The sequence below is a fragment of the Thrips palmi genome, unplaced genomic scaffold, assembly GCF_012932325.1.
Source record: "Thrips palmi isolate BJ-2018 unplaced genomic scaffold, TpBJ-2018v1 HiC_scaffold_19, whole genome shotgun sequence".
NCBI classification, from domain to species: Eukaryota; Metazoa; Arthropoda; class Insecta; order Thysanoptera; family Thripidae; genus Thrips; species Thrips palmi.
Window position 1 is genome coordinate 2,389,851 of NW_023144628.1, and position 17,224 is coordinate 2,407,074.

The 17,224-nt window shown below is 62.1% G+C and overlaps 1 protein-coding gene across 7 annotated transcripts in view; it reads left to right on the forward strand.

The window, feature by feature from the left end:
* The window catches only part of LOC117645970 (disintegrin and metalloproteinase domain-containing protein unc-71), a 174,578-nt gene that overhangs the window by 76,261 nt on the left and 81,093 nt on the right, over window positions 1–17,224 (forward strand). For all 7 annotated transcript variants that reach the window (XM_034386544.1, XM_034386545.1, XM_034386549.1 and 4 more), the window contains exons 6-8: window positions 4,759–4,806; window positions 6,464–6,508; window positions 13,136–13,189. In XM_034386544.1, coding sequence (XP_034242435.1) covers window positions 4,759–4,806; window positions 6,464–6,508; window positions 13,136–13,189 — 147 coding nt within the window. The remainder of the gene's footprint in view (window positions 1–4,758; window positions 4,807–6,463; window positions 6,509–13,135; window positions 13,190–17,224) is intronic.

Below are 17,224 nucleotides of genomic sequence, written 5' to 3' on the forward strand. Positions count from 1 at the left end.
TGTGCGGGCCCTTTCTGTGGGGCTGGGCCGGGCTGGGCCAGGCTGGGCCGGGCTGGGCAGTGCGGCCGACGCAGGCCTAGCGCTTGGCCTAATACGACTCGTAGAGGACACAGGCTGTTTGGGCTGTGCGGACGGAGTGCGGAGTGCGCGGGGCGGAGGCCGGCGGAGTCCCCTTCCTTTGCCAGCGCGTCCGGCCTGGACTCGAGATAGCCTGGACCGGACCGCCTCCAGCGAGAGAACAACTGTGTGCATGCGGCCGACCCGCCGGCTGCCCGTCCCAAGCAATATAACGCCAAGCCCGCTCGTCCTGCGGGAACCCTTGGAACCGGTGAGGCGGCGAGGACGAGGTCGCCGTCGGTGCCGTCGGCCCGGTCAGCGCCTGCGGTCCGCGGGGTAGGCCACGCGGTGGGCAGGCATGCCTCTGTCTGGCATTACCATTAAGGGCTAGGCCCAGTCAGGGTGAAGGAGTACATCCCCCCCGAGGGGGTTATGCAGGCCTCCACCCCGGAACAGCCTCTGCGAGCACAACCGCTTCCGGTGCGCTCGGCCGCCTCGGCCGCCTCTCTCGGCGGACGGGTTGGTCCGTCGCTCCCCTGGAGGACAGTAGGTCGCCGCCGGGTCGAGGCCGGCCTGGAGGGCGGAGGGACGTTGGGTAACTGGATCGGCGAGTACCCCGTGTCGACGGGGTCCTCAAAGGCGACTCGTAATAACCCTCGACGGGCCTCCTCGGCCTTGGCGGCCTAAACGGCCTCGAGCAGGGCGTCGCGTTTCTCAGTTTGGCGCGGTAAAGTTTCAAGAGGATGTCGCCCCTCATGTCTGGCAGGGTCGGCTCAGGACGGCTCCGCCGCGCCGCGCTCGGCTCACGGTAATCGATTTACCTGAGGTCTTTAATTGAGCGTCTGACGTGTCTGAGTTGTAAAGCACGGCGAGCACGGCGAGCGCGGCGCAGCGCGGCGCAGCGGCCCACCCCATCGCAGACTCCCCCCCCGGGCAGGACGCCAGCAGACTGATTCCGAGGAGTCGTTTCGTCGCGCCACCCTCGTCGCTCTCAAGCGGAGAGAGAAAGAGAGCGACGAGGCGGGTTTTCGAATTGGCTCGGCACCGCCAGCCGCGCCAGCCAGGGCGTTGAAGGCCTGCCCGCGAACCGAGCCAGGTCCGACGCGGCCTACCCGGGCCCGGGCCTGCCCTACCTGGCGGGGCCCTATCTCTCCTCCCGAATCGACGAAGCGGCACCGTCCTTCCTCGTTCCTCTGTCTCCCTCGCACCGCCGCGGGACGCCCGGCGGGTGCGAGAGAGACGGCGCGCCTTTTGTCGCGTGTAATCCGAGTCGGATTGGTGCAGGCCTGACGGCAGCCACCTGGATGGATGCAGTCATGCTGGTCACGCGCCCGCGTCGCCGCGTCGCCGCCGAGTGTCTCGTTAGGCGACTGGCGGACGGGCGGACGGACTGGCGGACGGGTTGAGGGACGTGGCCGCGCCGACAGCCCTGCGGACGAGGCGGAGGGTGGTCCGGGACGTCCAGGATGACATGCCGCTGGCCGGCCGGCAGGCCGTTCGCGCAGTTATCGCCGTCCTCGCTCCCCCCCCCCCCCCCACAAGGACGCCCTCCAAAGGGCCCCGGTGCGCGCGGCGCCCGCGGTGCCGGACAGTTTGTGGGTGTTTGTGTTCCGGCGAGTAATTATTGTTTGTTTCCCTTTTTCCCTTTGCCCCGCCTCGCGCCGCCTCGCGCCGCCGAGCCAAACTTTTGCCCTTTTGGCGCGCACATTACAAGGAAGGGAGAGTGAAACAAGACTAAACACACTCTGTCGGACCCGGTTTTATTCTGTTAGCTTTTAACTCGACTTGGCTGGTGACCCAGTTGGCGGCGTCCGCACGCATCGAGGATAGATTCTTCTGACTGCATCCCCCTCCCCTTTCCCCCTCCCCTCCCCGTTGAGGAAATCCTGAAGGAGAGCAGCACTCCGGAGGAATGCATTTTGCATGTCTTCAGATTCTTAAAGACCCGACATTTCACATCAGAATGAAGTAGGCTAGGACGGCTTCAACCACTGCTAGATCGGACGCAGTGCACGGTTAGACTTGGTCCTGAAAGATTCAGGGCCGTAACGCGTCCCTGAGGTAGCCGGACACCCGTTTCCAGGACGGGAGTGGCGAAATTCAACCAGTTTGCCGTTTGGTCCTGGAAACGGGTGTCATTGGCGACGTTTGTCACCCGTTTCCAGGACGGTTCGGAATGTTTGGGGCTCTCGGTCCTGGAAACGAGTCTCGGCAGGCCCAAGACGCCGAAGTAAGACCAGTTCGCACCTGGTAGCTTGCACACTGAACTACATTGTACCGCTGGGCAATGATGCGCCATTCCCGCAGTGCGTTTCATGGAAAAAATCGGCAGCAAAAAGTGGCAATACGAAAGTCTCAAGGAGACCCGCCGATCAGCTTCGGTGTTCTTATGGGAACCGGGCCTTCATCCGACGCATCCCTGCCGCGCAATTCGACAGATTAATGGAGTTCGTATTGGGCTGGCCCACCCGAAGTGCGCGCGGTTTCTGTGGTACAGTGAGAGTCCAGATTCAGAGGCCTTACCTCAGAGGGGTCACATTGGGTATTTGAACCCGCGACCCCGAGTGCCGAGTCTAGTCAACTCCTCTACCCTGACCGCTCAGCCACCGAACCAGCTTGTCGGTGGCGATGTCGCAACTCCTCTTGAGCTGCCGTTCGAGAAATCTGGTCCCGAAAAAAGGGTACCTGGAGCGGTCTCGAACCCGGGACCTGCCGCTTCCCACATCATGCTCTTAACCACTGAGCCACCGGGACACCATGGCACCCGCCCTGCCTGCGCTGGTACTCAATCTTCTCTGGATATACCTCCCAAAGCAATTGGTCGCCGAAAAAATTGTGTATACCACCGGTCCCGAACCCGGGATCTCCCGCTTCCCGCGACATGCTCTTAACCACTGAGCCACCGGGACGCCATGGCACCCGCCCTGCCTGCGCAGGTACCCAATCTTCTCTGGATATACCCCCCAAGCAATTGGTCGCCGAAAAAATTGTGTATACTACCGGTCCCGAACCCGGGATCTCCCGCTTCCCGCGACATGCTCTTAACCACTGAGCCACCGGGACGCCATGGCACCCGCCTTGCCTGCGCAGGTACCCAATCTTCTCTGGATATACCCCCCAAGCAATTGGTCGCCGAAAAAATTGTATATACTACCGGTCCCGAACCCGGGATCTCCCGCTTCCCGCGACATGCTCTTAACCACTGAGCCACCGGGACGCCATGGCATCCGCCCTGCCTGCGCAGGTACCCAATCTTCTCTGGAGGCTTCTCTGTGGCTGCCCAAAGACCGCAAATATCGGTTCGCTCCCGATTAATCCCCAGCTGGTACAATGTTGGACGCGTTTTCCTCTTATCTCCCCGCAGCGAATTTCCTTGGCATCGAGCAGCACGCGTCGCGGCGCGGCAACGCGTCTGGCGGTGACGTCACTGACGTGGATCTCGGCCGCAATTCGGGCGGCACCAACGCCCTCTGTCGGGCCGAGGCCGCCGGGGCCGAGGCCGCGATGCCCGCGAGGTGGAGGCGATGGAGCGGTAAGCCTCTTAGCGAGGCCGGCGTGTTGTGGGGCCACGCCTCGGCCTCGCCTCGGCCACGCCTGCCAAGTTATTGATTCCATTGATGTTGATCCGATTTCACTTTGTTCAAGAACGGGACCGATTTACAAGAGTCGCCGCCGACTGGGCACGACCAAGGGGCCTCCGATGGGCGCGCCGGTGGCCGACCAGCCCATTGAATGGAGCGGGGCGGGGCGGGGCGTCGGCTCCCGCAGAGGTTTTCACAATTTGGATGCGGTACGGCGGTACGAAGCGAGCAATTTCCGGACTGCGGCCGACGCGGCCAGGGGGCTGCCACACTGCCACGGGGCTGGCGCCAATCCCACGCGCGGTTCGGTCGGACCGACCCCTTGGCGCTCGCACGTCGCACCTCCACTGCAAACAGACCCCTTTTTTCCTGAGTGATAACGGCGTGCCGCGTTTTCCATCATCTCTCCAAGCCCCCAACCCCACCCACCCCGGTCTCTCTTTCTCTCTCTCTCTTCCTCATATAACTTGCCAGGACATCATCATTTTTCTAAGTGCGCCGCCGGGTTGTTGTTCTGCTCGTGGGTAGCCCCGCGCGCCTCGTGTGTTTGTGTTGGTGTGTGTGTGTGTGTCGCTGGTGCGTTGCAAATGAATGTCGCTCTAACTGTTTGCCGGGGTCGTGGAGCCAAGCACCGACCGCGCGTTCCAAATTGCGTTCTATTTCTTTCCATAATTTTCACTCTGGTTTTTTGGACGTATCTGATCCCCACACGTGCACACGACGGCGGGAGTGAGAAGGCGGCGCTCTTTTCACGCCGCCTAACGGCCCTGGGAGACGCGAGCCAAGCAGACAGCCTCATCAGCCGTGACAGACGGACGGACAGACGGACGGACAGACGGACGGACGGACAGGCAGACCGACCGGGTCGTTTCGGGCCGCCTTGGCAAGCAGTGCTGCAATCACCATCATCCCGCCAGGTAGCGCCAGCGTCGCCAAGTACCAGTGTGGCAGAGCAGTGCGGCCCCGGCCGGTACCATCGCTACCATTCCGAGCGCCTTTTTACATTTTCATGCGATTAACTTTTCATGACGGGCCAAGCGAGCGCTACCCGCCATGAGCGCGGCCGCGACGACCGCGCCCAGGACGCTCCGTGGTGACTGACGCCCTCCTTGTGTTGCAGGGCGTGCCACCAACACCTTCGGGGAGGATGAACTTCCATGGGAGAACAGTAAGTACTCGCCGCGGTGGTCCGCACTCTCGTTTTTGTTGTTTGTTTTTCCGCTGAGTGGGAGGTGGTTGTGTTGTTGTTTTTGTTTGGCTCTTCTTTCACGTGGCGCCGCCCGGACCCAGGGGCGCTGCCCGAGGGTGTTTGCTCGCTCAGGAAATTATCACAATGAGGGGAGAGTGGGAGGAGGTGCAGGGGGAGGAGGCTGCGGGAGACGAGGAACAGGAAACAGCAAATGACTCTGATTTATACTGCAGGACTACATCCGGTGCGGCACTCTTTTGTGAGCAGCCCCGCGTGTCTCCTGCGCGAGCGCCTCTCTGCGAGCGCCTCTCTGCGAGCGCCTCTCTGCGAGCGCCTCTCTGCGAGCGCCTCTCTGCGAGCGCCTCTCTGCGAGCGCCTCTCTGCGAGCGCCTCTCTGCGAGCGCCTCTCTGCGAGCGCCTCTCTGCGAGCGCCTCTCTGCGAGCGCCTCTCTGCGAGCGCCTCTCTGCGAGCGCCTCTCTGCGAGCGCCTCTCTGCGAGCCCTCGCGCCTCTCTGCGAGCGCCTCTCTGCGAGCGCCTCTCTGCGAGCGCCTCTCTGCGAGCGCCTCTCTGCGAGCGCCTCTCTGCGAGCGCCTCTCTGCGAGCGCCTCTCTGCGAGCGCCTCTCTGCGAGCGCCTCTCTGCGAGCGCCTCTCTGCGAGCGCCTCTCTGCGAGCGCCTCTCTGCGAGCGCCTCTCTGCGAGCGCCTCTCTGCGAGCGCCTCTCTGCGAGCGCCTCTCTGCGAGCGCCTCTCTGCGAGCGCCTCTCTGCGAGCGCCTCTCTGCGAGCGCCTCTCTGCGAGCGCCTCTCTGCGAGCGCCTCTCTGCGAGCGCCTCTCTGCGAGCGCCTCTCTGCGAGCGCCTCTCTGCGAGCGCCTCTCTGCGAGCGCCTCTCTGCGAGCGCCTCTCTGCGAGCGCCTCTCTGCGAGCGCCTCTCTGCGAGCGCCTCTCTGCGAGCGCCTCTCTGCGAGCGCCTCTCTGCGAGCGCCTCTCTGCGAGCGCCTCTCTGCGAGCGCCTCTCTGCGAGCGCCTCTCTGCGAGCGCCTCTCTGCGAGCGTCGCGGACTCACCGGGCTCGCCGAGCTCCGCCGAGCGCGCGGCGGGTATTAGAATTCCTACGCTTTACCGTCGCTCATATCTCGGTAAAGCGTGTTGAATTCTGAAACTCGCTGCGCGCGCCGTCGACCACTTCATCAGGACCTCCAACGAGCACGACGAGGACGACGGCCCGACGGAGTGTGTGTGTGTGTGTGTGTGTGTGTGTGTGTGTGTGTGTGTGTGTGTGCGTGCGTTCTGGCGCGCGCTCCAGTAGGGCATAAGGCGTGCGCACACTGGGTTAGGCAGTTCGGGACACTTCCGACGCGACGGAAATGGAGATGGCTCCGATCTGCAGAGGGGATTGGGGGGGGGGGGGGGGTAACGTACTCGAACAATTTGTACCTGTCCAGATGGACGGGCGTGGTGCGGCGCCGCTGGATTGAATTGAGCTGGAGACGGATGACGGGCTGGTTGAATGATGATGCTCTGCATTCCAAAGAAGTGTGTGCGCGTGTCTGTGTGGAGCAGTCTGCCACTCTGTGCCGGTCGTGGACCTGATTAGCGACTCGCCACTGTTAACCTGTTCCCTTCCTTGCTTTCCAGGTGATTTGGCAAGCGCGAGGGACAGGATGGTGTTTACAAACAGGAGTAAGCCATTTTTTTAATCATTTTTTTTTGTTGTTGTTGACGATTGGTCCTATATGATTGATTGAATCGTATGTAATGTGTGCTAGCGTACTCCGTTTACTTAAGAAACGTGACGGTAATTTTTGTGTGTTGTGTGTGTGTACTTAAATGCAGACCTCTCGGTGTGGAGGGCGAGTTTTGTACTGAGTGAACGTAGCACACCCATGCCGGTTGTACGGCAGTAACGTAGTTACACCCTTGAGCTTTTGAGTGCCACGTTTCTCTCGCCGCTGCCACACTGTAGGCAGCGTGGACCGGCGGTTCGCACGCATAGCATGCCCCTGTTTGAAACACCCCTACCTCTTGGACTGAAAGCCTCGTGACCTGAGGCGTGTGCCTCTGTGTGTGTCCGTAATGTTGTCGCCTTTTTCTCGCACTCCGTCTTTTTTATGTTCGTTTTTGTCTCTTCCTTAATGAGGTAAGTCTGTGAATTCGCAGGGACTGCTCGTCCGACTTTCGGCCCTACTTGAGGCTCGTTGCCATAATTGTCTTAATTAATCTATTGTGAGCACTCTCGGCCATTGGCACGGCGAACTGAAGGCCGAGGCTCTCTCTCATTTTACTCGCAGTGCAATTAATAATTTCCGCAGGAACTGGCGACTCAAGTTTATACAGGCAAGTCTAACTATCCATAAATTGGTGCCGTTGTCATGGCAACCGAGCCGCATGGCTGTCTCTGGCATTGCCTGGCGTGGCCTGGCAGGCTCTGGCATTGCCTGGCGTGGCCTGGCAGGCTCTGGCAGGCACTGTGTTCACCGGAAAACAAGGAAAGCGTGTCCGCAGTGTAGCTGCCGAGCAAATCCCTCCCCAGCAGTTCGTCGTTGACGTCATGCGACACGAGGATGGAGATGCGAGCCGGGCCGAGCGAGCCGAGCAAGCCGAGCCGAGCGGGTTTAGCAGGGCGGTTTAGCAGGGCGAGCCGGGCGGGGCCGGGATTGGAACCCGACTACAAAATACGAAGTCTGCGCGACGTGTATCTTTGCACAGCGTCGCCGCGTCCGAAGCTGCCCCGCCACCTTCGGTCCTTCGGTCGGTAGAGTCATTCCGGACAACGCTTTCGCCCCTCTGTCTCTCTCTAACTCATTGGGCGTTCCGCATAGGTGCGAGAGAGACGGAGCGGAACCAGGCTGCAGGCGTCGCCCTCAACAGGGCGTCGTCGTTAGGCGCGCCTGTCCGTAACAACCCCGTTTCGTCTCGTCAGACTCGAACTAGGCCAGCGCCGCCCGGCCGCCCCGCCGCCCCGCCTGTCGCCCAGAATTTGGCGGCTTTAGCAGCCGAGGCTTTGGCAGTGCCCTGCACGGCCCCGGAGTCGGTCGCCCCCGAGTCCCCGAGTCCCCGAGTCCCGCAGTTCCGGATGCCGGCGTGCCTGACGGGACTGCACAACCTGGCTGGCCTGGCTCGACCTGGCAGGGGAACCACTGTGGGAACTGGGTCGCGGCACTTTCGCGCAGCCCCAGCGGGAAGGTCGCGGGGACATTATTTTCGCCCCTGATGTCACGCGGTGGCTGTTTCATGCGATCGGTTGATCCCGAACCGCGGTACGCCCAGTGGCCGGTGATCTGGCGCAGAGTTGGCTAGAAGACCGGCGCAGGCGGCCAAAACTCTTGACGCGTTTTGAGCTCCAGAGTCGCTAAACAGTTCTCGAACCGAACTTGTGACCCCACCAATGGATTCCGCGTTCGGAGAGCCATCCATTGGTGGGGTCACAAGTTCAGTTCGAGTCCCATTTAGCGACTCTGAAGCCCAAAACGCGTCCGGGATTTCGGCCGCCTGCGCCGGTCTTCTGGGCCACCGCCGTGCGGCCGTCCGCAGCTCGGCCGCAGCGCGCAGGGCGCACCTGGCGCGCCCGGCCGGCCACAACTTTGTGCCCAGGTCCGCCATTATTGCTCGTAATCGCAGCCCGAAGGGCCGCAGGGAAAGTAGCTGTCGAGGCCATCCGGGCTGAGCGGCAGGCCGAGCTGCGGGCCGAGCGGCGGGCCGAGCGGCAGGCCGAGCTGCGGGCCGAGCGGCGGGCCGAGCGGCGGGCCGAGCGGCAGGCCGAGCTGCGGGCCGAGCGGCGGGCCGAGCGGCGGGCCGAGCGGCAGGCCGAGCTGCGGGCCGAGCGGCGGGCCGAGCGGTGGGCCAGGCCGTGGAGTACGAGCCGACGGCCCGTGAGATATGACGGTCACGTGACGCCGATTTATTCCCAACGGCCAGCCCAGGCCGGGGCGGGGCGGGGCGGGGCGGTCCTCAGCCTCACCTGCGCACGCCGCCAACACGCCGCCACCGAGGCCGTCAGACTCACCGACACCGCGACAGGGATCTGTCGCCTTTCATTCGACCAACCGGGCGAAACGTCGCCGATTCCGGGTGACGCCGTAGAATAACAGGATCGACACGCACGCGGCAAGCACGCGGCACGCAACGCCTGTGCAGCCGCCGTTCAAAATCAGCGCAAAACACGACATCCGTTTACCCCACTGTACGGAGCATCGGAGTCATATCGTAAAAATCTGCGAAGAAATTCTCGGAACGGAGTGTGATCAGCAATTTAAAAAAAACCAACGCCAGCACCAAAACACAACGTCCGCCTGCGCTTTGGCTCACTTCCCTCTATTTTACCAGCTGGTCAAATCTCAGACGTGTGCTTGCGTCTTTTCTTTTTAGCCGTTCTCGACGGTATATATTTCCGGGCCGCGAGTGTTTCCGGCAGGGCAGGTGAGAGGCGCGCAGGCACACCGCTAGCGGAGCTCGGCGGACGGAGCACAGCCGAGCAGTGTGGAGCCGCCCGTCCGATCCCTTTGCGCACCCCTTCGCGATCCTATTTATGCACATGGCGCGCTAACCCACTGACACACACACACACACACACTGAGGTGGGGATCGACAGGCGTCCCAGTGCGCCCTTCTCTCGCCCGGAGCCCTCGGAGCCCTCCGGTGCCCCGCGCGAGGCTACGCCGGGCTACGCGGAGCCGGAGGAGGAGGAGTCGTTTCCGGTGCGAGTAGGATTCATGGGGAGGCATGGGCCGCTGGCACAGCGGCGGCGGCGGCAGCAGCAGCGGCTTCGGAAACCATTCCGGCTGACCTCGAATCCCTCAGCGCTCCGTCGCGGCTGGCAGGGCGGGGCGGGGCGGGGCGGGGCGGGGCGGGGCGGGGCGGGGCGGGGCGGGGCGGGGCGGGCGGGGCGGGGCGGGCGGGGCGGGGCGGGGCGGGGCGGGGCGGGGCGGAGCCCACTCGACGGAATTCACGAGTCCGTCGTTTCGTCTCGCGTTTTGTTGCACGCCGCGTCGAGCGCCGCGCTATCCTTGAGTGCCGGTCCCCGCCGTGGCCCCGCCTTGGCCCCGCCCGCCGTTCCCACGCAAAACTTTGTAAATCTTGGCACTGTTTCCCGAAAACCTCGCGCGCAGACATGAATCAAGCTGCATCCCGGGGCCCCGCGCCCTGGCCCGCGCTCCATGTCGGCGCCAGTGCGTCGGTGTGGGTGCGACCTGCCACGTCCCGCGGCCTGACGGCCTGACGGCGTCAGCACGACTGCCAATTGTATTGAAGGTTAAGCTAAGTGAAGATCCCTGTCCCGCTAAAACCGCGCGCTGGCCTCCCCTTGCCGGCGGGGCGGGGCGGGGCCCTACCTGGGGGCTCATGGGGCGGGGCGCCCCAGCCAGCCAGCCGCTGTTGATCCGCTTTATTTTATCTCCCCCGTTTTTACTTTTCTTCCCCCGCTCGCTGGAAATGGCAAGAGTGTAAGTCAGTGACGACAGCACAATGGCCGCTTCCGACTCCAGATATACTAATCGCCGGCGTACAAAGGGCTGGCCGGGTCGCGGGCGCGCCTCACTGCCCGCCCAGCGAAGGCACGCCCCGCCCAGCGAAGGCACGCCCCGCCCCGCCCCGCCAGCGCGCTCTGCCAGCATCCCTTAGAAAGTACTTGGACGGTATTACTGCCGAAATAGCCGAGTGGAATCGGCGCGGGGCCGCGGCTGCCGGGCAGCTGCGCGTCGGTTGGAGCCAAAAGGCGGCGGCTTGGCCCGGCTTGGCCCGGACGCCCGGCCGCCGGACGGACGCCTGGAAGGAGATTAACGCGCACCGTTCCACAATTAATGGTACCTGCTGGAATCTATTAGCCCGACGACAATTTACGGCTGTCGTTTTCGCTCGCTTCCTCTTTTTCGTTCGGGCGCGCAAGACGCGGCTTGTCCGTGTATTCGTGGCGCAGTGGCCCCCGCGACCCCTCGGCCCTTCGGCCGCCAAGCGGACTGCGCCGAAATTAGTATCCGAGGGGCCTCTGCAGTCCAAACGGCGCTCTCTGTCTCTCTCGCACGCATGGGCCTTCCCGTACGAGTGCGAGAGAGAGCGACAAGCGCTTTCCGGAATCAGTCTGCCGGGCCGGCTGGGCCGGCTGGAGCTGCTGGGCTCGCGGGAAGATAGCTTCCGATAACAATGGCATGGCACTCAGTCTTACGGGACCACAAAAGCCCGCAGCCAGATTGGCCCCGGGTTCAAATACCAGCGCCAGCGGCGCAGACTTTTCTCCCTTCTCCCCCGCGCGCGCGTAAATTGCAGAGTGGCCCCGATCGGATGACTGGTCAGACCACTCGGCGAGTGAAGGGCTATGCGCGGCGCGGCGCGGCGCGGCTCGGCTCGGCTCGGCTCGGCTCGGCGCGGTATCAGGAAGTTTTTGGCCCGTCCCGTTTTTCGAATTGGATTCACACGGTAGGCTGGCCGGCGCGGCGCAGCGCCCCCAATCTTAATTAAAAACGGACTTCTTGCTAAAACCAGCAGGCAGCCCCCAGCGCAGCCCTGCGCAGCCCAGCCCCGCCAAGCGTGTGTTGCTCCTCTCGTCTCGCGAGCCGCGCCGTCGGCAACTTTCCACTCTGGCCTGTGCGTGGGGGCGTGACGTGTGTGTGTGCGAGAGGAAGAGAGAGGGAGAGGGAGAGAGAGAGAGAGAGAGAGAGAGAGAGAGAGAGAGAGAGAGAGACAGAGAGAGACCGTATGTGTCCTTTCTGCGAAAGAGGGCGAAAAGTGACGAGAAGCAAGTTTCATGAAGCTATTAGCGTCCTCGCGCTCGGTTTACTTGTGCTTGGCCTATTTCGGTTACTACCCCCCCCCCTCTCTCTCACAAACACACACACACACACACACACACTCCTGCCTTGCCCTTCATTGGCAGAGCAGAGATTATTTGGACTCTTGGCGACTCTGCTCCCCCCACCCCTCCCAATCAACACCCTTGTCGCGGGCTGGCGGGGTGCCTCGGACTCTCTGTCTTCCCGTCTCTCTCGCCGGCGGGACGCCGCACGAGTGCAAGAGAGACGGAAAGACGACGGTTCTGTCCGGAATCGGCCTGCCCCCCGTCCGCAGGCAGTACCCTGGAGTAAATCTCGCGTCTATCTGAGCCCTAAACGCCCCTCTTACCTTTCGAGGAAGGGCAGGGAAGGGCGGGGCGGAGGGAGCAGCGCCTTCGCCTTCGGCCAGGTTGTGTCGGGGTGGCTTAGCCGAGCGGCGGAGCCACGCATCCGCGCTGTCTTTTCCGCCAGCTGGCGGCGACCTGGTCGCCCGGAGCCCGGAGCCGCCTGCGCCTGGAGCAAGCAAGCAGCCTCAAGCCTCTCAGCGCCAGGGCGAGGCAGGGCGAGGCAGGGCGAGGCAGGGCGAGGCAGGGCGAGGCAGGGCGAGGCAGGGCGAGGCAGGGCGAGGCAGGGCGAGGCAGGGCGAGGCAGGGCGAGGCAGGCGGACGCGCAGGGTCCCGCAGGATCAACAGGAGTCGCAGCGTTACCTGCCGGCAAAACGTCGGTCGCGCTTCCCTTTTATTCGTCGCGGCGGGCCCCGCAGGACTCCACAGGACCCCGCAGGACCCAGCCCTCGAGAAGGGGCCCTCCCCCTCCTCCCCCTCCCCCTGGGGACACCTCGACCTGGAATGGAGAGGCAAGCCAGAGGCAAGCGGCCTGAAAAATCGAGTCAGACATTTTTGAGAGATTGGCGTGTCACTTCGCGGATGCGACAGTCTGGATCCAGTGAGACGTGCGTGAGGGGAAGGTGGGGGAGGGGGTGGGAGGGGGCGGAGTGGAAAATGACAACAGGATGGCAGTGCGTGGCGCGAAGCGGCGCGAAGCGCGTCCTCGTCTCGGGTTATGAGTGCAGTTTAGTCACTTTTTGCCGCGTGCGGGTTTTGAAGCAGGCGCCTACTCCCTCGCCTACACACTCCCCCCCCCCCCGGACTTCTCCATAGAAATGGCGGGCGCGCACTCGCCGGCCGCGCGACTCCAGCGGAGCGTTGCGCCGGATTCAATGAGACGACAAGCTGGCAAATAAAACGAATCGGGAGCGCGCATGTCAGCGCCACTCTGTATGAATAGCCATGCCAAAGTGCACGCAAACAGACGCAAAAAGAAGTGTCCGTATTTAGCATCGTGTGTCGCCGCCGTTTTGCATGTCGATTGATCGAACCACCACCGTAGCGATGTGTGTACGGCCACGTGCGTAGTTCGCACGGGGTGAAACTGACACCGTCAGAAGTAGAATTAATTGAAACGGAGCAATCTTTTTTTTTAAAAATAGGGTGGGTTTTTTGGCATAAGAGGTATATTTTAAGTTTTTCTTTTTTCTATGTTGCAGGAGATGACGACGACCGCTACCCGTCACGGGATGAGCACTACGAGCAGCTCAACCGTAAGTTGATCACTTCCCCACCCCTTCTTCTTTTTCTTCTTCTTCTTCTTCTTCTTCTTCTTCTTCTTCTTCTTCTTCTTCTTCTTCTTCTTCTTCTTCTTCTTCTTCTTCTTCTTCTGCGTGCGTTGTTTGTCTGGGTCCCAAGCAGCTCCCACGCCGGAAGCCGTGATGATGTTTTATCACTCTCTCTCTCTCACTCTGCATATCCTTCCCACCTGCCTCCTCGGCGCAGGAAAAGCAAAAACAAACAAAACAAAAGGCAGAAAGGAGTGCAAAGTCGTGTCGTGGCGGCGCGGCCTCTCCTCTCACTTTGTGTCGAAACAAAACTTAACGAATGCGACGCCCGATGCCCGATGATGCACGGTGGCGGGGCACGGCACGGCACGGCACGGCGCGACGGATCGAGGCGGACCCCGAGCCAATGCCGTGAACGGCGCCGTCGAATGAGTGCGACAGAGACCATCAATCACTGGGCCGATGGTTGCCGTGGAAACACTCGCACACACACACTCACCCCTACACCTACACACACAGACGGACACGGGGATGACACACTGTGTCCGTCCAAGGCGGCTTTTGTGCGTGTGTGTGTGTGTGTGTGTGTGTGTGTGTGTGTGTGTGTGTGTGTGTGTGTGTGTGTGTGTTTTGCAGCGTCCAACCCTTCTTCCTGCTCCGCCCCACGCGGGCTGCACGGCGGAGATTTGGCAACGTGTGCCGCTGGGGGGCGCTACGCTACGCCGCTTTCTCTCTCTCTCTCTCTCTCTCTCTCTCTCTCTCTCTCTCTCTCTCTCTCTCTCTCTCTCTCTCTCTCTGTCTCCCTCCGGGCGTGCCGCAGCGTGCCGCGCCATGGCCGTGGCGCCATCTAGCGGCCGCAATCCCAACTAGGCGTGGCGCCCGCTCTCTGCCCTGACAGCTCTCACACCGGCAAGGCGGGGCGGGGCGGGGCGGGGCGGGGCGGCCGTGGCGGCGATACCGTGGAATTAAGGTGGAGAGGCTGGCTCGTTGTTAGCGCTCCAGTGTCCGTCCATCTCCTGAATGGGGTCCAGGAAGCTGATGTGTACGCCCCTGTGTGTGTGGCGTGTGTGTGTGTGTGTGTGTGTGCGTGCGGTCCGTGTTGGTGGGCGTTTTATTGCGGTGTGGATGGATACATTGTGGGCGCCAGGCTATGCGCCAGGCTGCCCTAGGCCCGCCCAGGACTCAGTAAAATGGCGAAGGGGGTGTGGTATGTCGCGGATGGGGCAGGATGGGGCGTCCGCGCGCACGACGCGCACGACGCGCACGCAGCAGCGAGTTGTGTGTTGTGTTGTTTGTGGCCGCGCGCGTGTGTGAGTGTGAGTGTGTGTGTGTGTGTGTTGCAATCGCGGAGAAGTGGCGCAGCGACTGCCTGCCAGTCACGTACTGCGCCGAGGGGGTGGGAGTATCTTCTCTATAACGCCGTCCCTCAAAGCCCGGCCCAGACCGCCCGGCTGGCTGCCTGGCTGCCTGGCCGGCTGGCTGAGCGCCGATGGCCCAATGGCTCTTCCAAGAGCTCCAGGAGCTCCAAGAGCTCCAAGAGCCAATACCCCGGGGCCGGAAGTAATCCCGGTGGCAGTAGAGTGGGAATAAAAACTCGCCTAAGCTACTCGTGCATTCTTTTTTTGTTGTTGTTATTCCTTTTCGCTCCGTGCCAAGTTTGTTCAGGTAGCGCGGAAGAGAGTCCCTGCGTCACTGCACTGTATGGAGTGGGGCGTTTGATGAGACGCAGCCCCTGCAGCCGACGTGCGAGGCGAGCGAGTCGCAAACTCGCTCTGCCAGTCGGGGCCGTCGGGGCCGTCGCACAGAGGGCGCGCGTGTGCGTGCGTGCGTGCGCGTGCCGTGGCGTGCCTGCGCACGAACCGTTTTATCTGTGCAACTCGGTCGCAACGCGCGTGCGAAACAGGTGGCATGTGTGTGTGTGTGTGTGTGTGTGTGTGTGTGTGTGTGTGCGCGTGTGTGCGTGTGTGTGTGTGTGTGTGTGTGTGTGTGTGTGTGGTGTGTGTGTGTGTGTGTGTGTTTGAGCGGCGCTCGCAAAGTTGGTTCAACTCCTCTGCTGCCGTGCTCCGACCCCGTGCCCCTGCGCCGTGCCCCGGCGCCGTGCCCCCCGCTGTCAAGACCAGCTCTCTCGCTGATCCCCAAGCCCCGCGCTCGCTGCATCCCAAGTCGGCGGGCGGCACGTCGCGGCCGTCCGGGCCGTCGTCGCCGCCGCGCTGGAACGACGCGACCGATGCGGCGCCGTCGTGGCCGTGATGGCCGTCATGGCCGTGGAGCAGCGCCAGTCGTTGCAGCCTTGCGAGTATAATTGGCGGCGCGCGACGACAGTAGTGTCATTGTTTTCGTTAGCGGAACGGCGTGGCCGGGCGTGGCCGGGCGTGGCCGGGCGTGGCCGGGCGTGGCGTCCACCCCACCACACCAATTCGAGCCACAGCGCCGTAATAAAATCAAATCAGCCAAATGGAGGCCGCGTCGCTTCTCTCTCTCCCTCTCACTGTAATCCCGAAGCCTGGTCGTTACCTCGTTTGTGCGGTACGTACACTCTAAATTTAGGGTGTCCAGAAACTGGGCGCCTTTGTCGCCCGCCCCACTTTTTAGGGTGCCAAATGTCGCCCAGTTTCTGGGCACCTTTGTCGCCCAGTCTAGGGGTGGACAATCCACAAAGGAACCTGCCTTCACCCATGGCTCAGCAGCGACTAAGGTGCCAAAGGTGCCCCGAATCTGGGCACCTTACGTCACCCAGGAACTAGACACCTGTGCATGCATCCTCTACCATGGGAGAGGGCCGGTTACTGTATGATTTGTCCACCCCGAGACTGGGTGACAAAGGTGCCCAGAAACTGGGCGACATTTGGCACCCTAAAAAGTGGGGCGGGCGACAAAGGAGCCCAATTGCTGGGCACCCTATATTTAGAGTGTACTCATTGGAGCGTCGTTCTGTGCGCCACGGTTTTGCCCCTCTTTTATCCGAACCTATTTTGCTTCCCTCAACCTCTTCTGCCTCTGGGATGGCTGGGGTGGGGGGTCGTTCCACGCATGTACTCACTACGTGAGCTAAGCACCCCTGAATTAAATATTCTGTAAGCGTGCTTGTAATATTGTGGTGACGGTGGGCGCGCGGCCCACGCCCTCCCTCTCCCCCCCTCCCCTCCCCTCTCCCATCAAGAGTTGTGTCGTTGCGTCGGCCGGGTCCTCTGCCTGCCTTTACATTTATATGGGGAACTTGTTCAGCTCGGTGCGAACAGAACGCACGCAGTGTTATTCTCAGCAGGATTGTGTGATTCCCCCCTCCTATTTTTTTTCTTGTATCGAGCAGCATATTTTGGGTTGGTATACTGTCCCTGAGACCCTTCGCGCCACACACACGCACGTATCTACACATACACTCACACACACACACACAACGCACACTCACACCACAGCAAAGGCGCTCACACTTCCAAGCCACACACCCCATTCGCCACATCGAATCTTCCGATCTCTTTCTCATCCAGCACTTTGGAGAGGCGGTGCCGGCCCGTGGGGGCTGGAGGGGGGAGAGGGGGGAGGAGGGGCACTTCCTTGTGGACGTTGTTGATTGCCTCCCTCTTGCTGCAGCGTGCCCGTGCGGGCCGTGAAGGCCGTGCGCGCGGTGCGGGCAGCGCGCGCCGCGAGGATGAGGGATTGCGTTCAAAGTGGAAAGGATGCGAGCTGAAATAAAAATACACAAAGAAAGCTAATTGAAGGCGCTGCGTGCTTCTGGTGGAAGCTGCAGCTTGCCGAGACTCACCACATTTTTTTTTTGTTTTTGCCAATTCGTCTCGGTTGCGGAAAATGAACCGCTGCCGCCGTGTTTTCAATGTTTTCCTCGCGGCGCGTCCACGGCTCGTCGATCGCGCTGCTGATTCGGCCCGGGCTTTGTCGGCACGACCTAATCTATTTTTTTCGGGTGTAGGGCCTGGAGAAGTGGTTGGTAAATGGATGGCATTAATTCACAGGCACAGCCTCGGCACGGCCTGGGCCACGCCACGGTCTGGGCCACGCCAC